The sequence below is a fragment of the Rhinoderma darwinii genome, unplaced genomic scaffold, assembly GCF_050947455.1.
Source record: "Rhinoderma darwinii isolate aRhiDar2 unplaced genomic scaffold, aRhiDar2.hap1 Scaffold_108, whole genome shotgun sequence".
Taxonomy (NCBI): Eukaryota; Metazoa; Chordata; class Amphibia; order Anura; family Rhinodermatidae; genus Rhinoderma; species Rhinoderma darwinii.
Genome location: NW_027461950.1, coordinates 381,085 through 407,779, shown reverse-complemented (window position 1 = coordinate 407,779; position 26,695 = coordinate 381,085). Strand labels below are relative to the sequence as shown.

Sequence of the window (26,695 nt, the reverse complement as noted above, 5' to 3'; positions counted from 1 at the left end):
GGACGCATACCCCCGATGCGACCCCCCCACCATTTTGTACTGACCAACCTCAAGGACTCCCCCCGCCACAGCGAAACAGGCCTTGACCACCTCAAGCCTGTGAGTCCCTCCAAACCACCACCGCCCTCTCAATTCCTTCTGCTAAAGCCAGGCTCCACATATCAATTCCAACCTCGGTCAAATGTACCCCATCACTTCTCCAATAATTACCGACCCCTGACTCCAAATCCTTGTGACAAACACAAATGCCCCCGTTCTTAGCAACAAAACGTGACACCGCCCGGTTTACCTTAATGCAGGCTTTGTTAACCCTTTCGACCGATCTTGCCAAACGCCAAAACTTCCTCGGAACGATGTCCGACCAAACAATCACCAGTTGAGGATAAGATACCCATAAACTCAATAGATCGTGTTTAATATCCCACACTAACTCGCGAAACGGGCGCACCCCCAGATCATTCCCCCCCACACATGTAACACCAGAACCTCCGGAACCCTGTCTAACTGAGAGTATGTCTGAAACTCAGCAAGTACCCGGCTCCACAACATACCTCGGAAGCCCAGCCAGTGTACAACCGCATCGTGCCGCGGAATGCGAAGCTGGCAGCCATCTGGGCGAACGTGCGCCTGCAATGCCCCCCAGTGCACAAAAGAATGTCCTAAAATCCACACTAAGCAATGTTGATGATCTGAAAAGAGAAACAAAACCGCACATGTCAAACAATCAAAACACCTGACCGACTCCCAACAAATGAGGGCGCACATAAGTCCGAAACCTATTGGACTCCCACCGGCCTATGCGCCGCACACCCTCGTCATCCAGCCCCCACCGCCCCGCTTCAGTAGCAGCGCCAATCCTGAACGAGTGAGACGAGTAATACCCCTGCCCTACGCCAACCACAGTCAAGCATTTTTTAAACACTGCACCAAATTGATACCTGGAAAAAAACGAGCCATTATTATGACGGAGCAATGGCGCCTCAGGCCCCCCAACCAGTGGCTTAAAAACCACCATACAAGCGACTGGACACATTGCCGACCCTGGGAGGGCAAACAACACTATCCGCTTACCCCGACCTGCTTGATCAGTCTTGGACCGCTGCAAAAACAACTCAAATCTATCCTCATATAGACCCACATCAGCCTGCCGCAATCCCCCAGCTCTAGCCGCACTAGGAGAAACCAACTCCCCAATTCTGAGTGCTCCGAAAAACGCGAGGGAAAAAGCCAACCGGAACAAAACTACCTCATCAGGCGAATTACAAACAGCCCCCAGCGATGCACCCAACGACCCAAGCAGGGAAAAAGAAACGGGTCGCCTCTGATCTGCTACCGCCCTACCCCAACGCAGACCTTTTAAAGCTTGCCGTACTAAAAAATGTTTGGTCACATCCTGGAAACCCCGTAATTTGAATCCAAACGCCAAACCAGCAACAAAACGATTCACTTTTGCCGGGGAAAACCCCGCCTCCCCAGCATCCCCCAACCAGTACAATAACGCCACCAACCTGTCTTGCGCCGTGCTGACGTTACCCAACACTCTTACCCACTCCTCCCACTGCTGCCAACACGCCGAATAAGCGCTCCACGTCGCGCTAGCCAATAACCTTTCAATCAACCGTTCCACGGGACCGAAATCAGACCCCAGAGATGTTCCGGGCAAGCCAAACCGACCAGCTCCGCTCCCGGTGCCATTTGCCGAAAACGATCCCACTGCGAGCGAGAAAGAGCATCAGCAATACCATTGTCCTCCTGCATACGCGCCAAAACCACCAGACCCTGCCGCGTCAGTAAACAGTTCCAACTCTCCCATCTCCTGTACCTGCGACATCCACAATGATCTACCATTATACTGCCCAAGGAACTCATCCCAGACCCGCAGGTCAACCCTGTGATCCCCACCAATCCTCACAAAATAATGGGGCGCCCGAATCCCCGCCGTCGCTGACGCCAACCTCCTGCTAAAAACTCTACCCATTGGCATAATTCGATAGGCAAAGTTCAACTTCCCAAGCAGCGACTGAAGATCGCGCAACGTGATCTTCTTCAATTGACAAGCCCGCCTGACCTCCTGTCGCAATGGCAATAATTTATCCTCAGGCAGCCTGCACTCCATTGCCACCGAATCAATTTGGATCCCCAAAAAACAGATGGTAGATACCGGGCCCTCTGTCTTTCCAGGCGCCAAAGGGAATCCGAAATCCGTCGCAACCTTCTGCAAAGAATACAATAAATTCCCGCAAACCGGGGACCCGCTAGGGCCTACGCACAAAAAATCATTAAGATAATGTATTAAGGAATCGACCCCGGCCACACCCTTCGTCACCCACTCCACGAAGCTACTAAACGCCTCGAAGTATGCGCAAGAAAGGGAGCACCCCATTGGAAGACACCTATCAACATAAAACCCCCCGTTCCAGAAGCAACCCAACAGCCGTTGGCTATCTGGATGTACCGGCAGCAAGCGAAAGGCCAACTCAATGTCAGTTTTTGCCAACAACGCACCGGGCCCCGCCTCCCGCACTAACGCCACCGCTTTGTCAAACTAAGTGTAAATAACCGAACATAACTCGTGATCTATCCCATCGTTCACCGACGCTCCCCTGGGAAACGACAAATGCTGTATCAACCGGAATTTGTGAGGCTCCCGCTTTGGCACAACTCCCAAGGGTGATTCCACTAGATTCTCAATCGGCGGCTCATCAAAAGGACCGGACATCCGACCCAAAGACACCTCTTTCAAAAGCTTTTCTGAAACGACCGCCGAGTGCAGATAAGCTGACTTAAGGTTGCGCCGTGTCACCGGAACCTCATATGGAGGGGGGGATAACAAAACCAAACAAAAACCCCTCGTAAATTAACGTGGCCGCAACCCTATCCGGATATTCACTTAGATACGGGGGCATCCTTTCCACCCTCACCGGCGACCGCCCCTTGACCAACTGAAGCGGACTGAGGGCCTGACCGCCTACCCTTCCGCATACATTTTGAGGCCCCGTGTGAGGAGCCATTGCACTCCGAACAGACATGCTTAAATTTACAGGTGGCCCCGAACTTACACTGGCCATCGTTGAATTGCCAGCAGAACCCCAGTTTTGACCCGGAACCTTGCCCGGATTGACTAGACTGGCCCCCTTGGCCAACACTCCCGGGAAAGGACTGCTTAGCCTGCGCCGTAACCCGCAACCACAACGCAATATCCTTTTGATCCCACCGGATCGCCGTCCGGACTGCCTTCCGCTGGCGAAATTGCTCATCATACCGCAACCACGCCTGGCCCCTGTACGCCCGATAGGCCTCCCCGATGGCATCAAAGTAACAAAACAACGCCGAGCAATTTTCCGGCGCCTTTTCCCCGATCACGCTTGCCAAAATAGCGAAAGCTTGCGACCAGTTGGCGAACGTCTGCGGGATAAGCCTATACCGCCGGCGTTCTTCTTCCTCTTTCTTACTCTCGTCCCGCTTGCACTTATCCAAATTGAACTTTGCAAGCGGCAGAAGAGAAAATATCTCCACGTATTCATCCTTCCAAATCCGTTTGCGTACCTCTTGCTTCAGGTGAGCCCCTAACGGGCCCTCGAAACAGACGTAAACCTCGCCCCGAGCGCGATCATCAAGCCGAATCCTATCCCCATCCTTCAGCGCCTCGGTTTGGACCGACACTGCTACCGCTTCCTTTGCCACCCCCGGGACCTCCCCGACCATGGACCGCGACTGTACCTCACGAGGCCCTTCCCATACCAACACAGGAGACCCCGCCGGCGCTACCGGCGCCGCTGTCCTATTTAAGCGCCCGACTAGCTCGCGCAAACAACCCACTAAATCTGTTAAACCATCGCGCCCGGCAACGCCACTACCGACAGCCGCTACCCCGCTCGCTGACCCACCCCCAACACCCGACATGAAAATTGCTGGATACGGTAACGTAGGAGTTACACACTCACCAGGCTGCCCAGGCGCTGTATTCCCGCCAGCCGGAAAATCCTGACCGCGATGCGACTCATCCAGCTCTCAATCTTCCAAATCCTCTCTCGCCGCCGACTGGTACTCGCACCGACATCTACGACACGGGGATCCCGGCACGCTGACCGATGGGCCGGCAACCTGCCGCCCGACCGCAGGGACCCAGACTTCCGACCGGACCTGTTGCCTCGTCGTCTTCGCTGATCTTGGCGTCCTCACCGATGCTCTCGAGGAAGCCTGCCCCCTGGCCAGAACATCACCATGCGGGGCGGCCGTCTACTGCCCTCCGAACACAGCAGCTGAAGGCGGGGGTGTGACATGGAGCCCGGCCTGCGACTCCTTGGTAACCGCCGAGCCCCGTCGCGGCTGGGGATTCCTGCCAGGACGCAGGCCCTGGGAGGAAGCGCCCGTCCCAGCAGCCTGGCCTGCAGCGTCCCTTGAAGGGCTCCCCCTGCGACGCCATGTCTGGACTAAGGCGCTCTGGTGGGCGAGTTCTACGGGAGCGGCGGGGTGACCTAGCCTGAGCAGCCGCCGCTCCCCCCGAAGCCCTCTGCTTTATTACAGCAGGGGCAGACATCAACAGCTCTCCCCCCACGCTGTATCCCCATCGTCTAAGAGGGGGGAGGGGAGCGCATCAGCGCAGGCTGCCGACCCATGCGCTGATGAGCAATGACGTCCGCCGGTGCTGTTCTCGCGCCTCCCATTAAATAACGCTATATTGTAATAGTTCAGACTTTTACGCATGCAGCAATACCAATTTTGTTTACTTTTTTTATTTTTTACATTACTTTAGGGGGAAAATGGGAAAAGGTTTTTTTAACTATTTGTTTTTAATTTTTTTCACTACTAAAAACTTTTTTGCATTTTTTTACACACTTTATTAGCCTCCCTAGGGGATTTGAACCAGCGATCATACTAACGTATTGCAGTATATTGTCATTTTTACAGGCTTAAGTTAAGTGAAGGCAGCTCTGGGTGCCATCATTAGGCCCATGAGCTGCCATTACAATCATTGTCACCCCCTGATCTAACTGGGGGGGGTGATGAAATGTCAGAGGGGGCCGCCCCCCCTTTTTTCAATGCCTCAGATGCTCGCGATCGACCGCAGCATTTGAGGGGTTAAACAGCTAGGAACAGCACGATCACTGCTCCTGACTGTTAGTCCCGGGTGTCCACTGTAAAACACAGCCGACACACGCAGCATATGGAGCGCACTCTAAACATCACCACCCGCACCCGGATGTAATAGCACATCACGGTGCACAAAGGGGTTAATGTTCTCTTTTACGCAAAAATAATAATTGCAAGAAATTGGATGGCTGGTAAATCCCCAATTGTTATGGATTGGTTGAAGTTGGTTAAGACAATTAAAGAATATGAGAAAATAAGAGCAGACAAGAAAAATTGTATAAAAAAGTGGGAGGAAATATTGGGGATATGGAATTGATTGGTGTTCTATAGGAAGGTATAATTATTATTTTATCATAAGAAGGTTATAATTTTATGGTACTTAATGATCTTTGGGGTGGGAGGGGGATGGGATTGGGGAGATATATGTTGTCTGATGTAAATTGTGCAGATAAATTGTTGAGCATTATGATATTTATAATCACTGGATATTGAAATGTTGTAATGTTTTTATTACTGAAATTCAATAAAGATATGTGAAAAAAAAAACAAAAACATTTGATGTGTGTTAGACTGTAAGGTAAGTGTGAGGTCATCAGTGATGTCATAATTCACCTTCTCTATAAAAGCTGCAGATCGGTCACATTCCGTTGAGCCGCTATAGACCAATAGTTTCTTGCTTTTTGGTACGTCGCTCTCACTTGACTTTTTCTTGAGTCCTGTGACTTCTAGAAATCTTGCTTTATCCAGAAGCTTCAGATCCACGATTCAGAGGTAAGAGGAGAACATGTAGAATGTTTCTTGTGAAGTATTGCAGCGAGTTCCATGTGCTGCCACTGTAAGAATGTTTCTCTTTCACCCTCTTACTGGGTTAGATTCTAAGGTCAGGCGCAATAAATGAAATACAAGATTGAGTGTATGAAAATGTATATTGTATAAAGAGTGAAATGACTGTTAGTTATTCTGAGACTTCTATGGAGATTTGTACATAGCGACAGCCATAAACAAGGAACTTTACAGAGACACTTTTTCCTTATCATCAACAATTACATGACAGGTTATAGTTACCATCCATGGTCTCCCCACACTCCAGGAAGTCTCCTTTCCAGTATGTCCCTCCTCAAGTGGCCTCCCAAGTGGCTGCCCTCATGTCATGCTTGGGTCTTTTATGCCCCCTTGTCTGCCCCTCTTAGAGACAAATAGTGTGACCTTCCTGATAAAAAGAACTTCCCCCCTCATGTAACATGCGGATATAGAATACTGGTGCCACTTATCAACCACCTTTAGCATTTATGACATCCTGAGTTTGTCCATGGGTAAGACTGGGTTCACACTACTGGTTAGCACCTGTAAGACATACCTGTGAACCTCTGGGTCATTTATTGTGAGAATCAGGGTAAACAATAGGAATCTTGCAAACTGATGAGACGCATTTCATTAAGAAATGCAACTATACCCATCTTTGATTTACCCAAATAAAATACCCTATATAATATTACATATAATCTTATATGTGGCTTTCATTTTCTGAAACCTTTAAATTCTTACACCACCAGAGGGCGCAGTGTAGAGGAGTGCCGCTGTCTCCTCTGGCTGCACTGTCCTGTCTCTGCCTTGGGAGGGCGCTCTTCATGCAGTTATCACATGTTTATTGGGGAGGGGGCTGATAATTGAGGACAGAGAAGTCTAGAATCTATTTTCTTTTTGGAAGATGATTTAGAAACAAGTAACCACACGATGATTTCTCGCCTCAGCAGATTTGTGGATATGAAGATCATGAATAGAAAACATCAGACATTCTGTGTGGACACAAATCAAGAGCTCAGAAATGCTTTGGACACCTGGGATTTGGTGGAAGAAGACGTCTTAGGAGCCTGTGTCCCTTATTTCATCCAGGAGAAGGTGGCTGAAGATCTCTTCACTTATACGAATGTTTTTCAGAAAGCCATTCTGAGTAGCCTGTTACCATCTCAATACAACGCCGCCATGTGCCGCTTCTTCATCAGAGTCATTCAGTACAGAAGAGACGCGGCACACTACCTGAAGGAATATATAATCAATGTGCTATGTGAGCACTTGAAGGTGGAGTACATGAAGGGACAATACTATTCCTACGCCATGACTAAGAAGGTTATTGTCTGGCTGAGCATCCTCCATCTTGAAGCGGTGCTCGGGGAACTGAGATACAACATCGTTTATGAGGATTTCAATGCTGCCATTGTCGACACTTTGACAGAAGTGACATCTCTGTGTGCTACAGTCATCATGCCACACATCTTGGACATGCTGCCAGTGCTGGGCCAAGTGGTCAAAAATGCTCCTGACCAACTATCTAAGGAGACGTTGTGCTATGCTATAAGACGTTTATGCGGCAGCATCCAAGAATATATTGTGAAGGGTGGCAGCTGCAAAGTGCAACTTATGAAGGCCATAAGCAACATGAAGGCCAACATTTCCACCTGGTTGCCTGATGTCCATGCTGAGCTTCAAGACTCCACCAAAGTTGCCCTGGAATTCTTTACTGTACCCGAATCATCGGAAAACCAGCCGACCGAGCCAGGCAATGACGAGTTACAGACCCTTCCTCACGCCGAGCTCCTAGAAAAGTACAGGGAGCAATTTGCTGCGGAGAATAAGGAACTGGAAGATACAGAGAAGCAGCGTATTGGGATGAACATGCTTGTGACATCTCTGGTATCTGGCAGGAAAATAACAAAAGATTTCCTTCAGTTTCTGCTCAATGCCCTGAAGAATGCGGACCCAAAGGCCAAAATGACAGCAGCTATGTTCTTCAATGAGGCTTTGAAGCATCCAAGACTTATAAAGCAGAAATACCAAGAGTGCGCAATCCAACATCTGCTGAAGATCATAGAAGAGGACGATAACATCTTGTGCAGCATCGCCATGGAGGCACTGGGGAATGCCACCACCGGAGCTACAAGACTGGTGGAGAGCTACAAGAATAAGATCATTGCCCACATGGAGTTTAGACTATCAAAAACCAGCAGCATCAAGATCATCATGGCGGCACTGAGGGCGCTGTCCTCCATTATCAGACGCCTGAAGCTTTCTGTCCTCAGTAGACAATTCATTAAAATATCCCGGGAGCATATGGACTATCCGGATGGAGAAGTCCAGATTGCGGCCATAAACCTGTTAAGGGATCTGACAGAGAGCTGCCGCCTTCTGCTATTTGGATATTTTACAGACAAAGTCAGGAGCTGTATACCAACTTTACTCCTGAAATTACATAGTGACAACCAGGAGATAGTAGCAGCCAGTACTTCATCTCTGCAGAGCTGCCTCTCCTACATCAAAGGAGCCAACATTCGGGGATTTTTCCGGACGGAAATCTCTCCAAACATCAATGACCTGAAATCCATCTACAGCTGTCTGGCTCATAACCACCCAAAATTGATGAAGACCATGCTCCTCCAGATCCCAAGCTATCTGGTCAACTCAGAGGACAAGGAGGCTGTAGTCAGACATGTTGAATTTCTTAAAGATGCCATCAACCATGATGTCATGTAAGACCTGGACTTATATAGTCTCAGCCTAGCTCTGGCCACACTGCACTGCGAAGGCTTCTCATGTAATATCAGAAAAGCAAATGAAAGGGCCGTCTCCATTCTGGCCACCAAGTGGTTTTACATCGGCAGTGCCAACAAATAAAATGCATTTATCAGGGATGAACCGCTGAGGACAGAGACATCAAGGTTGTAGATCACTTCCCCATGTACTATCCAATGGTTGTGAACATCAATATCAGCTGTCAAGACTTGAACATCAATATTAACATCTAGGGGGCAGAGCTTGCAGTCTGACTTGCGAACGAGCCTCAGGCCTACATCGAGGAGTGTGAACAAGGTGCAGACTCACCGGCCGGTGGAGTCCAGCGATGCCAGTTATCCGTCAACATTAGATGACGGAGACCAAGGACTTAGCTGGCGAGACAGACTATACAGTCAGTGTATGGGCAGCATGGTGGTGCAGTTTGGGGAATATGCCCGTCATCAGATCATAGAGACGGTGTATAATAACAACTCCACATATAATATACAGATGTAATGACACGTCAAAAAATAAAAGTCTACTCTGTTTTATATTGAAATTAATGGGTGTGCAGCCTGCAAGTGACTGAAGCTAATAAAAAGTATAGAGCACTCATTGTTTTTTATTGTAGACTAGATACTTGAATTTTTTACACTGATATTCATATCGTAAAAGGTTTTTAAGCGGGTCACAAATGGTACAAAAGGTACACAAGAATAGAGGCCGAGCTGCAGTTCTGCTGAACGGCCGCTATGCAGTGGTCGGAACCATTTGCTTCCGGCAGTGTTGTCCAGTGCCCGGAGGCAGCTGGACTGGCAGATCGGTGCGGGGTCTCGTGTAGTAACAATTGTTTTCCCCATACATTACTGATGATTGCTCCTTGTGATACGCTGTATCGTCGATTGGCGCTGGTTTTAATGGTCAGTATCGGGACATCTAAAAGGACCTTTATTTCCTCAGACACCACCATAATTAGGCATTGGAACCAACCCTTCCACCTTAGCGGGTAAAGATTAACCATCTAAAAGGTTCACTATATACACATAAGGGCTAAAGGTGAAAACACAGAGGTGCTCACCATATATCCAGCGTATAACTGTGTCCTCCAAATCTTAGGAGTGCATGGAGCAGGAGTTGTTCTAGATTCCTGTTTATATCCCAGACACGTTCATACCATTTTAGACAATGAATCGACATATCGCAAACTTGTGGCGAAACCAAGCACCACATGTAAAGAACCTTTAAAAAATCTGCTAGAAGAAGGAATTGAATTAGAAGTATTAGCCAAGAAACAGGCTGAATACTTACTGATAGAATTCCCTATTGTTCCCATATTCCATGGGATGCCAAAAATCCATAACTTTTCATGGTCTTGAAACTTGGGTTATCTGTGACATAGTTGGCTAGTACTCCTGCAAACAGTCCTGCCATCAGGGTAGTACCGCTGGTACTACTGTCAGGGGCCTGGCCACAAAAGTAAAATAAAGGGGGCAGCTGCCGCTCATCAAGGTTATGATCAGCGGTAATTGGTTTGTAGAAAGGAATGAGACCCATGCAGGGGCCAGAAGCAGCGGCCAGCTCTGCAACTTGGTGAGTGACTCTGTTTTAAAGCAGTAGATTCAGTTTAATTATTTTTTTATGTTGCCCCTTCTCTCCCACCTTCCCACCGGTCTCTCTCCCCTTCCCACCGGCCTCACTCCCCTTTCCACCGGTCTCTCTCCCCTTCCCCTCCCCAGACCCCGGTCAAGCGTCATATCCACTCTGGCCCAACTCCCGCCTCGGCCACCTTCCGTTCTCTTAGCCTACTCCTCCGCCCGCTCACAGAGTCCCTGGCACTTTGCTTCCTGCTCCCATCCCACGACTTTCCGTTTCCACCTCTCCAAATCCCCTAATAATGGGGGACCCAGATGTATTTCCTCAAATGGATTCCACTGACTGTATGAAGCCCAGAAATTTCTGATGGCGGGCCTGCCTGCATACCACATATTCCGGCAATCAAGGCAATGGAATTCCATTTGCGGAAATACACCAGGTATTCCAAATATCTACAAGAATTTATTTTAATGTGAGTGGAGTATCTGCGCTCACATAATTACTTCTGCCTTGATAGTGTTATTTTATTGCAGATAGAAGACGCCCTGATGGGGTCAAAATTTTCCCTCTCCATGGACAATTTGTTTATGACATGGTGGGAGAACAACATTTTTTCAGCCAATAATACCTTTTACGAGTGGATTGTGTGGGATGGACGATACATCGATCACTTTTTTTTTGTTTAGGGGTCGTGATGTGGCGTCTGTACCACCATTTATGGAATACAATAAAACCAATATATTTAATTTACAATGTTACAGGCTCGGCATCCATGGATTCTGTTACCTTCTTTGAGATTATGTTACAGGGGAATTGTAATACAGAAAAGGAATAATTTTGTGAACCCTCTTCGGGCACACAAAATTGTTGCTAATTAACATCCCCCATATGTCTACTTTAGTTTGGCATTGTTTTTTGAACATCCTTTTATTTTTCTATGACATCACAAGGCTTAGAACTTTAGCGGCAATTTCTCACATTTTCAAGAAAATTTCAAAAGGCCATTTTTACAGGGACCAGTTCTGTTGTGAAGTGGCTTTGAGGGCCTTATATATTAGAAACCCCCAAAAAGTCACCCCATTTTAAAAACTTCACCCCTCAAAGTATTCAAAACAGCATTTAGAAAATGTCTTAACCCTTTACACATTTCACAGGAATTAAAGCAAAGTAGAGGTGAAATTTACAAATTTCATATTTTTTTGCAGAAATACATTTTTAATACAATTTTTTTTATAACACAGAAGGTTTTACCAGAGAAATGCAACTCAATATTTGTTGCCCAGTTTCTGCAGTTTTAGGAAATATCCCACATGTGGCCCTAGCATGCTACTGGACTGAAGCACCGGCCTCAGAAGTAAAGGAGCACCTAGTGGATTTTGGGGCCTTATTTTTGTTAGAATACATTTTAGGCACCATGTCAGGTTTGAAGGGCTCTTGCGGTTCCAAAACAGTCAAAATCCCCCAAAAGTGACCCCATCTGGGAAACTACACACCTCAAGGAAATTATCTAGGGGTACAGTGAGCATTTTTACCGCACAGGTTTTTTACAGAAATTATTGGAAGTAGGCCATGAAAATTAAAATCAACATTTTTTCAAAGAAAATGTAGGTTTAGCGATTTTTTTTCTCATTTTCACAAGGACTAAAGGAGAAAAAGCACCGTAAAATTTGTAAAGCAATTTCTCCCGAGTAAAAAAATACCCCACATGTGGTAATAAACGGTTGTTTGGAGACACGGCAGGGCTTAGAAGAGAAAGAGCGCTATTTGGCTTTTGGAGCTCAAATTTAGCAGGAATGGTTTGCGGAGGCCAGGTCACATTTACAAAGCCCCTGAGGGGACAAAACAGGGGAAAACCCCCACAAGTGACCCCATTTCGGAAACTACACCCATTGAGGAAATTATCTAGGGGTATAGTGAGTGTTTTGACTCCACAGGTTTTTTGCATAAATTATTGGAAGTAGGCCCTGAAAATGACAATCTAACTTATTTCAAAGAAAATGTAGGTTTAGCTAATTTTTTCTCATTTCCACAAAGACTGAAGGAGAAAAAGCACCATAAAATTTGTAAAGCAATTTCTCCCGAGTAAAACAATACCCCACATGTGTTAATAAACGGCTGTTTGGACACACGGCGAAGCTGAGAAGGGAAAGAGCGCTATTTGGCTTTTGGAGATCACATTAAGCAGGAATGGTTTGCGGAGGCCATGTCACATTTACAAAGCCCCTGAGGGGAAAAAACAATGACATTTTTTTCATTTTCGCAACAAATAAAGGAAAAAAAAGAACCCAAAATTTGTAAAGCAATTTCTCCCGAGTACGGCAATACCCCATATGTGGTCATAAACTGCTGTTTGGGCACACGGCAGGGCTCAGAAGGGAAGGACCACCATTTGGAGTGCAGATGTTGCTGGATTGGTTTCTGGGCGCCTGTGGGCCCAAAACAGTGGAAACCCTCCAGAAGTGACCCCATTTTGGAAACTACACCCCTCAATGCATTTACCTAGGGGTGTAGTAAGCATTTTAACCCTGCAGGTGATTGGCAGAAATTGGTGTGCACTCGATGTTGCAGAGTGAAAATGGGATTTTTTTCCATAGATATGCCAAAATGCGGTGCCCAGCTTGTGCCATCATAACAAGACAGCTCTCTAATTATTATGCTGGGTTTCCTGGTTTTAGAAACACATACATGTGGCCCTAATCTCTTGCCTGGACAGTCGACCAGGCTCAGGAGTGAAAGCGTACCATTTAAAATTGAGGCCTAATTTGGCGATTTACAAAGTATTGGTTCACAACTGCAGAGGCTCTGATGTGAAATAATAAAAATAAACCCCTGAGAAGTGACCCCATTATGGAAACTGCACCCCTCAAGGCATTTATTAAGGGGTGTAGTGAGCATTTTCACCCCACAGGTCTTTTCCATAAATGAATGCGCTGTGGATGGTGCAAATTCAAAATTTATATTTTTCCCTAGATATGCCATTCAGTAGCAAATATGTCGTGCCCAGCTTATGACACTGGAGAGACAAACCCCAAAAATTGCTAAAAGGGTTCTCCCGGGTATGACGATGCCATAAATGTGGAAGGAAACTGCTGTTTGGGGACGCTGTAGGGTTCAGATGGGAGGAAATGCCATTTGGCTTTTGGAGCGTGGATTTTGCTTGGTAGTAGTTTTGTTTGGAGTCTTACTGGTGTTTCCGTTTATAATGTGGGGGCATATGTAAGCCGGGCAGGGTATAAAAGGGGCATAGTCAGGTGGTATAATAATGGGGTAAAAAACCCAATAAAATGATCCATAGATGTGTGTTACGCTGTGACACAATCCTTTCTGCACAGGCCAGTGTCGCACTGATATATGGCGTCCTTTCTTATCCCCCTTTTGGTCCACACTCCGCGCCTTTGCAGTTTGGGGAATTTTGCTGGGAAGTGTTGTCCTGGTATAATACGGGCACCCTCGCTTCCAGCGGATATGTTTGGGCCCTCCCTTTCCTGGTTCCCTAATTTTAGATCCTTGATAAATCGCCTCTTGAAACAGAAGAAATGTTCCCCTCGGGCACAACTGCATATTTTTTTATTTCCTGACTTATTGGAGCCATAACTAATTTTATTTTTCATAGACGTAGCGGTATGAGGGCTGGTTTGTTGCGGGACGAGCTGTAGTTATTATTGGTACCATTTTGGGGTACATGCAACTTTTTGATCACCTTTTATCCTATTTTTTGGGATGCCAGGTAAACCAAAAAACACAATTCTGGCACAGCTTTTTTCGTTTTTTGTATACAGCGTTCACCATGCGTTATAAATTACATGTTAACTTTATTCTGCGGGTCAGTACGATCCCGGCGATACCTAATTTATAGAACTTTTTCATGTTTTACAACTTTTTGCACAATAAAATTACTTTTGTAAAAAGAATGTATTTTTTCTGTCGCCAAGTTGTGAGAACCATAACTTTAAAAAAATTTTGTCGACGGAGCTGTATGAGGGCTTGTTTTTTGCGGGACGAGCTATAGTTTTTATAGGTACCATTTTTGGATACGTGCGACTTTTTGATCACTTTTTATTCTAATATTTGTAGGGCAAAGTGACCAAAAAACAGAAACTCTGGTAAAGTTTTTTACGGGGTTTTTTTTACGCTGTTCACCGCGTGCAATAAATAATATAATATTTTGATACCTCCGGTCGTTACGGTCGTGGCGATACCAAATACATATGGTTTATTGTTATTTTTCAATAATAAAGGACTTGATAAGAGTAAAAGGGGGATTGTGTTTTATTTGATTACTTGAAACTTTTATTGTTTTCAAACTTTTATTTTTTGCACTTTTTTTTACACTTTTTTATACTTTTTTTACACTTTTTCTCAAGTCCCACTGGGGGACTTGAAGGTCCAACAGTCAGATTTTTTTTTTTTCTAATACATTGCACTACCTATGTAGTGCAATGTATTAGATCTGTCAGTCATTCACTGACAGCAAGCCGATTAGGCTTCGCCTCCCGGCAGGGCCTAAATCGGCTTCCGTAATGGCAGAGCAGGAAACCATTGTGTCTCCTGTTGCCATAACAGCAGTCACAAGTCCTGATTGCCTGTCAGGGCTGGCGATCTGCTAGTAACCGCTACGATGCAGCAATCGCTTTCGATTGCTGCATCGAAGGAGTTAATGGCAGGGATCGGAGCTAGCTCCGGTTCCTGCCGTTACAGGTGGATGTCAGCTGTACAGTACAGCTGACTTCCACCGCTGATGGCGCCGGATCAGCTCCTGACCCGGCGCCATCTTGCTAGCAGCTACGGAAGCCTATCAGGCTCCGCCGCCGGGCAGATCTTGACTGGCTTCGGTGCTAGGCAGACCGGGAGGCCAGTATCAGGCCTCCGGTTGCCATTGCAGCCACCGGAACCCCGGCAATTTCATTATTGGGGTTCCGATGAGCTGCAAACACCTTAAGTGCAGCGATCGCGTTTGAGCGCTGCACTTAAGGGGTTAATGGCAGGGATCGAAGCTAATTTCGGTCCCCGCCGTTACAGCCGGATGTCAGCTGTAAGATACAGCTGAGATCCGGTGATGGAAGGCACCGGCTCAGCTTCTGAGCCGCTCCCAAACATTCGGCGTATAGGTACGTCAAGACGCGGGAAGTCAATGCTTTCCATGACGTACCTATACGGCAAATGTCGGGAAGGGGTTAACAATGGATGTTAAGAAGGGCATCAAAACAAAGGACACAATAATCCATCTTGTTTAATAATAAATACTGAAGCACGAGAGATCAATTACCAGTTTCTTCAACGGCATAGAGCCAAAAGTTTGGAGAAATATCAAAACATTATTCAGAAAAAATGAACCCATGTTAAATCCGGATCCAGTCCTGACACAAATTGTGGGTAAAGGCAGCCCTTGGGTCACCTAGAGGATGAGATCTCTTAGTTACATGTTGTTACAAGTCTTTTCTACAGTGTCGCTAACAACAAAACTTGACTTTCCCAAAAAGTTTTTTATTTTTTCAAAAGTACTTACGATATTAATGCGTTTATAAAAATTGTACTAAGCATCATGTAATTTATGCCATTAAATGCAAACAATGTGATCGCGTGTATGTACGGATGTAGCCATCTTTATCTTGACTCGGATAACTTGCTGAAGCGTGATATCACACAACAAAAGTCGTTAAAAAGTCATTGAAAAAACACAGCCACTGTGTATTTAAAGAGGCTCTGTCACCACATTATAAGTGCCCTATCTTCTACATAATGTGATCGGCGCTGTAATGTAGATTACATCAGTGTTTTTTAATTAGAAAAATTATCATTTTTGACGGAGTTATGACCTTTATTAGCTTTATGCTAATGAGTTTCTCAATGGACAACTGGGCGTGTTTTACTATATGGCCAAGTGGGCGTTGTAAAGAGGAGTGTATGACGCTGACCAATCAGCGACCAATCAGCGTCATACACTTCTCTCCATTCATTTACACGGCAGATAGCGATATACTGTATCTATATCGCTATTTGCAGTCGCATAAACACACTATAACGCTACTCATGTGTCATGACAATGAATATACATTACCTCCAGCCAGGACGTGACGTGTATTCATTCTCCTGACCACTTCTGTAGCGTCTCTGTGATTTACAGCATAGCAGGGGTAGTCTCGCGAGATTACGCTGTAAACTGTCATTCACAGCGAGATCTCGCTGTGCTGTGCTGTAAATCACAGAGACGTGCAGAGAAGTGGTTTGGAGAATGAATACACATCACGTCCTGGCTGGAGGTAATGTATATTCATGGTCATGACACATGAGTAGCGTTATAGTGTGTTTATGTGACTGCACATAGCAATATAGATATATCGCTATCTGCAGAGTAAATGAATGGAGAGAAGTGTATGACGCTGATTTGTCACTGATTGGTCAGCGTCATACACTCCTCTGTACAACGCCCACTTGGTCATATAGTAAAACACGCCCAGTTGTCCATTGAGAAAGTCATTAGCATAAAGCTAAAATAGGTCATAACTCCGTCAAAAATTATCGTTTTTCTAAATAAAAAACACTGCTATAATCTACATTACAGCGCCAATCACATTATGTAGAAGATAGTGCACTTATAATGTGGTGACAGAGCCTCTTTAAGGCGTTGAAAGTCAAGATAAAGCCGGCTACATCTGTAGGGCGCACGATTAGAAACTTCAAAACGTGCATTGTAGAACACATTTCAGATACAAAAACAAAAAAAACCACTAATGCCTCTCTGGTGCAGAAAAACACTTCTTAGAAACACATAATGGTAATTTTTAAAGCTTATGGGGGAAATGTATTAACCTTTCTACGCCAGTTTTCTAAAAGGGGGCTTCCCAAAAGGGGGCAAGGTGACAGCAGCACAACAAATTTATAATAATTTACACCTGGCGTAAACTATAGTCGAAATCTACTCCTGCTAATAACTGGCAAAAATGTCACTATGTGGAGCGTAGCAAGGTAGAGGCCCATGCCAGGCTCCTCTCCGTCCCCTCTATCGGACAATTAAATAAAAAATGAATGCTCACCTCACCACTCCTCTTCTGGTCCCCTCATGTTCTCTCCGCAGCCTGCGGCTCAAACAATGCACTGATGACGTTGAGTGCTGTGTCGCATATAAAGGACCTGACGCTGCTCGGTGTCAGTGCATTGTATGGGCAGCAGGGAGCCTTAGGGGATCAAGGGGGAAGAAGAGAAGCGGAGAAAAGATTATACTTATTTTTTATTTTACATTATGTCTGATGGGTAGGGGGAATAGATGGAGCATGGCCGCGGTCGCTACATAACGATTGTGGCGCAAGAACGGCCGAAAGATGTGACACATTTAATAAATGTATTGCATCTTACTCCAACTTTCTTTATATTAAGACTGGCATATGAAATGCCATCTTAATAAATTCCCCCCAATGTTTTTATGGCCTTGAACAAGTGAAGAAACCAAAGACGGGTGGATATTGGAGAAGACACTTCCTGAATAGGGAGGCGTTCTGCGATCTGCAGCTTCATACAAGATTCCCGAAGGGTCTTAATTGGAGGAATGATCTGTTATATGTTTACTTAAGTGGAATAACACTTACTACACAATGTATATATCAACGACATAGCATAACAGTCATTTTCCTCTCATAATATACAGTTTGATGACTTTTATGTCGATTTGTTTTTTAAATATTGCATATTTAAATATGGTGCTAAACTCCTGTTAAATAAAGATTCAGCTTCTCCCCTACTTGAGTAGCTGTGCAGCACCTGCACGAATTTGAGAATTTGCCTCTCTGGTCATGTGATCACAGGTCCTGCACACGTAACACAACAGCACTACACAAACTATTTATGCAGTTTGTTCACTAGATGGCAGCAAAGCACTGAAATGATATACACATACACGTTTACATAGGTGGCATACATGTTTACATAGGTGACGCGCTTGGTGCTCAACTTGTAAATAAAAACACAACAATCAAAAGTATCATCAACTATAAGTTTATAATCCATGCCCACCTGCGGCTGCTGCTACGCATATCCTCACCATTGTGGTCGGACAGTCTGAAGGTGACAGTGGAGAGGATTATTTTCAGACACTTCTACACTGGTTTGGACTGGTTCACTGGTTTCTCAGTTTGATCGGCTGCTTGTCTCATTTGAATTAAGAACCTCCTGAGCTCAGGACAAGGGGCAAATAACAGAAAAAGTCTCTGTCCACCTGCAGCAAAATGGACAAAGTGGTTTCCCCCATTCCTCACACTGGCCCCAGAAGAAACTGCTATGGCGAAATTGCAGTTGGCAACATGTTGTCAGCAATGCTGTATTTAATAGAAGTGCATGTTCTGCACTGTGTGACCGAGGCCTAAATCTTTTCATGCATAGTTTGAGCTCTCAGATTTTTTCAGGGACAGATTATACGATATGTAACAAACGTGGTGTTTCCTTCGAGGATTCTTATAACATTTAAAAAACACAGGGAAATATGACCTGGACATCCACAGACCCTTCCCCCCTGCCCTTTCTCATTAGTTACAACTTGTCAATAAATATGTCCTCCTGTATAACATTTTATATATGAGTAGGAAATGTCCCTACAAATTAGAAAAGATTTGGTCCCGATGGGTTAAGCTGAAAGGAACGGCTACGTAACTTGTAGCTCAAATGTGAGGGAAATCATTATCTATCCTTACAACTAAGGCTTCGTTCACATCGGCGTTGGGACTCCGTTCATGGGTTCCGTCTGACCTTTTCGCCAGGGGAACCCATGAACGGACTCCAAACTGAAACCATAGGTTTCCGTTTGCCTCACCATTGATTTTAATGGTGACGGATTCGGTGCAAATGGTTTCCATTTGTCACCGTTGTGCAAGGGTTCTGTTATTTTGACGGAATAAATACCATAGTCGACTGTGCTATTGATTCTGTCAAAACGATGGAACCCTCACACAACGGTGATAAACGGAAACCATTTGCACCGGATCCGTCACCATTGAAATCCATGGTGATGCAAACGGAAACCTATGGTTTCTGTTTGTTTCAGTTTGGATTCCGTTCATGGGTTCCTCTGACGGAAAGGTTCGACGGAACCCATGAACGGAGTCCTGATGCAGATGTGAATGAAGCCTTAGATGAGGAAATGGACGCTTCTCTGTGTGACTGGTTGGGTTTGTTGGTTAAATAGAATTCAATGTGTTATTATTTGCTTTTCATGCTTTGTAGTTTTTTTGTCCGTTTTTTTTTTTGCAAAATTATAAATTAAACCTTTGAAAAGTGAAAAAAAAATGGCAGGAAAACAGTTAACAATTTTCAGATTACTATTCAGATCACTAAAATTCTAATGCCAATTTAATAAAATGTGGTGAAAATCCATATGTGAACATACTCTAATTGAAGCTGAAGGATCTCCAGCTCGTCTTGGTGGCCGTACAACTTATTTTCCTTTTTGTACACAATCCCCCCCGGTACTATATTGTAAAGCTTAGACGCTGTTTTCTTATTTTCTCCTGTATGTATTCTGTCGTATTAGGCAATGTGAGCATTGTGTATTTTTTATATGGCTCCCATTAGTGGAATGAAGGGAAAACTTTTCCATAAGGGAGAGATGTGGGAAGGTTTTTCCTGCTTTCCTCTGATGGGATCAGATACAACAGCGATCAAACTGACCTGACAATACAAGCACGTGATACAGCCTGGAATGGAGAACATCAGTATATTGTAAAGGTTTTTTTTTTTTTTATGTTTTGTGGCCATATAAACCCATTTAAATGTTCCTGGAAAACTCCTTGAAATATGTAGTAAATTTCATTTAGTGTTAAAGGGAATGTGTTGCCAGAAAAACATGTTTTTTTTTTTTAAATTAAACATTTAGTGTGTGGGTGATTAAACATTGTTCAAATTTTTTTTATTTTTTTCACGAGTCAGGAAATATTATAAATTAATTCTAATTTATAATACTACCCATTTTTGGTCACTAGATGGAGCTATTCCCAAAATTGCAGCATTGCAACATTGGGTTAAAAGCCCTCGCTCTAGTGAGCTCTCAGCATCCCCCCCTCCTTTATCCTGGCTAGTGCCGGGATAAACGAGGGGTTTGAACGGTGTAACCTCCTACACTGTGTGTCGCCATTTTTTGAGCTAACACACAGTGTAGTAGGTTTACATACAGTAGTAAACACACACAAACACGAACATACATTGAAATCTCTTACCTGCTCCTGCCGCCGCGGCTCCCTCCGGCCTGTCCGCTCCGTTTGCTGCCGCTGGTCCAAGTGCACAAATCCAGAAGCCGCGACCGGAAGTAGTAATATTACTGTCCGGCCGCTACATCCGGTCCACAGGAAAATGGCGCCGGACGGCGCCAATTTCGAATTGGACTGTGTGGGAGCGGCGCATGCGCAGTTCCCACACAGACGCCGTACACTGAAGTCAATGGGACGGGAGCCGTTCGCAGTCCCTATGGGACTGTGGCTGCCGTATTCCATGTCTGTATGTGTCGTTAATCGACACAGACAGAAATGGAACAAAAAATGGCAGCCCCCATAGGGAAGAAAAAGTGTAAAAATAAGAAAAAGTAAAACACAAACACACAAATGAATATAAACGTTTTTAATAAAGCACTAACATCTTTAACATATAAAAAAATAATTTGTGATGACACTGTTCCTTTAAGTACACTGTATTATTAGGGCACTGTACTATAGCAGTATTGTATTGTATGGTGCTAATATTGTTTGACACTTATTTTGGCTCCCAGCAGTGTGTTCGGTCCGGAACTTGCGGCCGAAATACGTTCCGTCCATTACGGACGTAATGTGCTCGTGTGAATCCAGCCTTACTCTCGTCAGACTTTCCTCTATTCAAATTTAATTTCTCTAACGGCAAAAGAGAGAAAATCTCAACATATTCATCACGCCAAATACGATCTCTAATCTCCGTCTTAAGGGAGCTCTCAAAACAAACATTTGGCTAACCGAACGCCATGCAGTTGAACCGCAACAGGAGCGCCAGACCCACCAGCACTCCCAGTGACTTTAGAACCTAGCGCCGCAGCCCCAGATACCGAACCGTACCATGCCGCAACAGGAGAAGGAGCAAGGGGGACCACAGGTGGTGGGACCTCACGCTGCACCAAAGCCTCTCAAACACCAGCCAGTAATTGGGCCACTACCTGTCCCAGATCAGACAGTCAAGCTGGGGGCTCCTGACTATGGTGTGAGCAGGGCTCAGGAAGCCTTGACCTCCTAGCTAGTCTTGACTTGGGGATTAGCGGCATATCCCTGAGCACCCCTGATGGTAAGTCTGTTTAACTTTTACCTAACAATGTCCACCACCCCGGTCTCCTTCTGCTTTATGGGAGGCTTCTGTTCTCCCTGAGGTCATCTCAGGAGCAGGACGTAGAAGAATATTTATCACCGCTTAACTGCAGTAACTCTGCTCAATCTTTATTAAAACCATAAAGAAGTACAAAATGTTAAAAAAAAATGCAGCTCACCAAAAGACAATTAGGAAACAATGTAAGCGTCGTCTTTACCAAATCTGTACTTTTATCAATGAGAAAGGTTAAAACAACAAGCAATAGACAGACGACAATTACAGAGAGAGAAGAAAACAATTTGAATGGTCGGGCACTACAGCGAGGTAGCAGAGTGGAGGGGGTTAGCGGTCAACTACTCAGAAAATGCCTGAGATTTTACTTCAACAATCGGCAGAGTTGCTGGATTCTGAATATCAGTGAATGTGGCCAAACATTTAGATTTGTACCGGGGAATTGTAGACTTCCAATGTCTAGGCACAACCTAGTCTGAATAAATGGAGGAGAACCTTCTTCTGGAAAGAAATAGATCTAGAGAGAATGGAGCGGAGAGGGCATGTTCAAAGAGAGCATTTATTGCCAACCAAAATGGTGCGATGTGCCTACAATCCCATCAGATGTCAGTAAGCGTACCTACTATTCCCCCACAGCTCCAACATGTCTCCAAACACTCCATGGGTAAAGCCCATGGAGGACCACCAGGACTCCTGAACCAACATGTACGTAAAAGTTTTTCTAGTTTTGCACAATAAAAACACTTTTTAATTTTTTTACAAAATAATTTGTTTTTGTGACGCTGCATTCGAAGATGAACTGCATAGTTTTTCAACTAATCTGGTCCCCATGGCAGAAACATGTCTTTCCATCTGGCACCTCCAGCAGACTCCTTTCAGTCTAGTTTGATTTCTTTTACCTCGGAGTTCCTTTTTTTCCCTTTTTTTAATTTCTTCTCTCCCCCTTTTTTTGAACTATTTCTAACAGGGGCTGTGCAGGATTAGAAAAATATGGCTGCTTTCTTCCAGAAACAGCACCACACCTATCCACAGGTTGTATTTGGTATTGCAGGTTTGCTCCATTGAAGTGAATGGTAATGAGCTGTAATACCACACACAACCTATGGACAGGTGTGGTGCTGGTTTTTGGAGAAAGCAGACAAGTTATCTTATCCTGGAGAACTCTTTGTCATGGATTGTTCTTGTGCGGAGATGCTCCCTGCATTATCCCTTTTCCTTTATGGCCGCTGATATGTACTATTCAGCTTTATGGCCTCTGTGGTAAGTACACTGCCAGTCATTAAAGGGTTAACACTTCAGACCACTGTGGGTGATGTCACAATGAACGAGGCGGCAGTGGTAAGAAACTCCTGTAGCAATGATGATGAATGCGCTGATGTCATAAATACAAATATTTATGACATAAAGAAGATTCCATATTAGAAGGTTTTACTGCCACATTTAGCGCCATATTGGATGGGACTGAGGACCTTGAGCTTGACTTCCCCACCAATGTCGACCTGATGTAATTTGTACGTTCTAGCAGGGAAACCCTTCACCCAAGAGCACTTCTTCATCACAGTGATGCCATCCTCTTCATACGGGTTGTCTGTAATAGAGGAGGTTTCCAGCAGGAGATCCCCCCTATTGGCCGGAGCGGAGACAGGTGCTACAAGGAGGCATCTGGAGGACCCGTCTCATCCGTGGATCACCCATTCATTTTAATGGGTGCCCAGGAAGAGAGACATCCGCCTAGCCAACCAGATCAGCCGATTTATGTGTTTTATGTCGTTCGTTCATTGTATTGTCTTTCCTTGAAAATCTGAGAAAACGTCCAAATTCTGTTACAAATTCTATTTTGGCACCTGCTAAGCCTAGAGGAAGGGCAATCCTCCAGCCATGGTTTCCCTAGAGGTTTCCCCCACAGGGGGTTTTTCCTTTCCTGCGTGCTGGAGGGTGACTCTTCGTGAGTCGGAGGTTTGCCATTTTGAGTTTGGTCATATAATATAATAAAAGTTTTGACCATTTAACACCCAATTATAATGTTTTGTGTCTTTATTTTGCATTCTTTGGTTTGGTGATTGGGATTCTGGGTCTATCACATATCACAAAATCATAAGGCCCGGACATCTACTTCCCACACTGACATAGAATGGAGACAACAAGCGTTGCTGCACAATTAAGTGTACACATCCTTACATTAAGATATTGTATTACGGTCTGTAGCCTTTGGGGGGAATATATTAACCTTTCTACAACAGTTTACTAGCGTAGAAAATTCACAAAATGCGCAATTGTTGAAATTTTAGGGGGCAAAAAATGAGCGGGGCTTAGCAGAAATGGCCAACAATTTTACTATAATTTACGCCAGTAACTGATGTAAATTATAGCAGAAATCTATATGTATAGTGCGGCCCAGATTTATCTCTGGGGGGCGTAACAAGGCAAAGGTCCGTGCCAGACCCATACCTCCCCCCAATCGGACTCTATGCCCCCCCCCCAATCAGACCATAAAATACATTTTAAAAATGTACTTTAAATGTACAGCAGGCCGCAGCACGTAGAAAGTACTGATGACAGGCCGCGTTGCAGCTAAAAGATGCGACACATTTATTAAGAGTCGTTCGCCTGTTAATAAATGTGTTGCATCTTACTCCAGCAAACTGTTTAATAGGACTGGTGTATGAAACGCCAGTATTAAAGGGAATGTATCGCTAGGAATTTTTTTTTATTTTTTTCAGTTAAACAGTTAGTATATAAGTGATTACACATTGTTTTAATTTTTTTAATTTTTTCACAATTCAGGAAATATTATAAATTAGATTCTAATTTATAACATTTCCATGTGCTGGTCACTAGAGGGAGCAAATCCCAAAATTGCAGCATTGGCATGTGGTAAAGCAACCTCATTGCCTTATGCTGCAAATTTGGAGTAGACACACTCGCTCTGCCCCAGCACACACCAGTAAACATACCTACCAACTTTCAAGTATCTAATCTAAGTAGTCTCTGCCCACACATAACCTGTTCAGCCCACTCAGTATTATGTTCCCATAGGACCCCCCACACAGTGTAATGACAAATAGCTGCCCCCATACAGTTTAATGCCCCCTTAGCTGCCCCTAGTACCAGTGCGCTGATATAAAGCGCCAGTGCCCATATAGATAGTGTCACACACAGTGCCCATGTAGATGGTGCCACACACCCCAGGGATTCCACTCCAGGAGGAGCCCCTGCTGTCACTGTCCATATATGGACAGTGACGTAAGGCATTCCCTATAGGAGCAGAATCCCTGTCCAGAGCGTCGGCCACACTGTGGCCAGGGATCGCACTCCAGGAGGAGACCTTGATGTAATTGTACATATATGGACAGTGACGACAGGCAGGGCCGCACCTGCCATTAGGCGAGGTGAGGCAGCGGCCTCAGGCGGCGCCACCGAGCTAAAAACGGGGGGCGGCATGTGTTACTATACTGACTGTAAAGTGCCGCATGTGTTACTATACTGACTGTAAAGAGCAGCATGTGTTACAATACTGACTGTAAAGTGCCGCATGTATTACTATACTTACTGTAAAGTGCCGCATGTGTTACTATACTGACTGTAAAGTGCCGCATGTGTTACTATACTGACTGTAAAGTGCCGCATGTGTTACTATACTGACTGTAAAGTGCCGCATGTGTTACTATACTGACTGTAAAGTGCCGCATGTGTTACTATACTGACTGTAAAGAGCAGCATGTGTTACTATACTGACTGTAAAGTGCCGCATGTATTACTATACTGACTGTAAAGTGCCGCATGTGTTACTATACTGACTGTAAAGTGCCGCATGTGTTACTATACTGACTGTAAAGAGCAGCATGTGTTATAATACTGACTGTAAAGTGCCGCATGTATTACTATACTTACTGTAAAGTGCCGCATGTGTTACTATACTGACTGTAAAGTGCTGCATGCGTTACTATACTGACTGCAAAGTGCAGCGTGCGTTACTATACTGACTGTAAAGTGCCGCATGTGTTACTATACTGACTGTAAAGTGCCGCATGTGTTACTATACTGACTGTAAAGTGCCGCATGTGTTACTATACTGACTGTAAAGTGCCGCATGTGTTACTATACTGACTGTAAAGTGCCGCATGTGTTACTATACTGACTGTAAAGTGCAGCGTGCATTACTATACTGACTGTAAAGTGCCGCATGTGTTACTATATTGACTGTAAAGTGCCGCATGTGTTACTATACTGACTGTAAAGTGCAGCCTGCATTACTATACTGACTGTAAAGTGCAGCGTGCGTTACTATACTGACTGTAAAGTGCCGCATGTGTTACTATACTGACTGTAAAGTGCCGCATGTGTTACTATACTGACTGTAAAGTGCAGCGTGTGTTACTATACTGACTGTAAAGTGCCGCATGTGTTACTATACTGACTGTAAAGAGCAGCATGTGTTACTATACTGACTGTAAAGTGCAGCGTGCGTTACTATACTGACTGTAAAGTGCCGCATGTGTTACTATACTGACTGTAAAGTGCTGCATGTGTTACTATACTGACTGTAAAGTGCAGCGTGCGTTACTATACTGACTGTAAAGTGCTGCATGTGTTACTATACTGACTGTAAAGTGCAGCGTGCGTTACTATACTGACTGTAAAGTGCCGCATGTGTTACTATACTGACTGTAAAGTGCAGCGTGCGTTACTATACTGACTGTAAAGTGCTGCATGTGTTACTATACTGACTGTGAAGTGCCGCATGTGTTACTATACTGACTGTAAAGTGCCGCATGTGTTACTATACTGACTGTAAAGTGCAGCATGTGTTACTATACTGACTGTAAAGTGCTGCATGTGTTACTATACTGACTGTAAAGTGCCGCATGTGTTACTATACTGACTGTAAACTGCCGCATGTGTTACTATACTGACTGTAAAGTGCCGCATGTGTTACTATACTGACTGTAAAGAGCAGCATGTGTTACTATACTGACTGTAAAGTGCCGCATGTGTTACTATACTGACTGTAAAGTGCCGCATGTGTTACTATACTGACTGTAAAGTGGCGCATGTGTTACTATACTGACTGTAAAGTGCCGCATGTGTTACTATACTGACTGTAAAGTGCCGCATGTGTTACTATACTGACTGTAAAGTGCAG

General features: G+C 44.8%; 1 protein-coding gene across 1 annotated transcript in view; it reads left to right on the top strand.

Moving 5' to 3' along the window:
* Positions 1-5,784: 5,784 nt before the first annotated feature.
* The window catches only part of LOC142699014 (uncharacterized), a 38,386-nt gene continuing 17,475 nt past the window's right edge, over positions 5,785-26,695 (top strand). The window contains exons 1-2 of the mRNA XM_075847959.1: positions 5,785-5,865; positions 6,849-8,001. Coding sequence (XP_075704074.1) covers positions 6,859-8,001 — 1,143 coding nt within the window. The 5' untranslated portion in view covers positions 5,785-5,865; positions 6,849-6,858. The remainder of the gene's footprint in view (positions 5,866-6,848; positions 8,002-26,695) is intronic.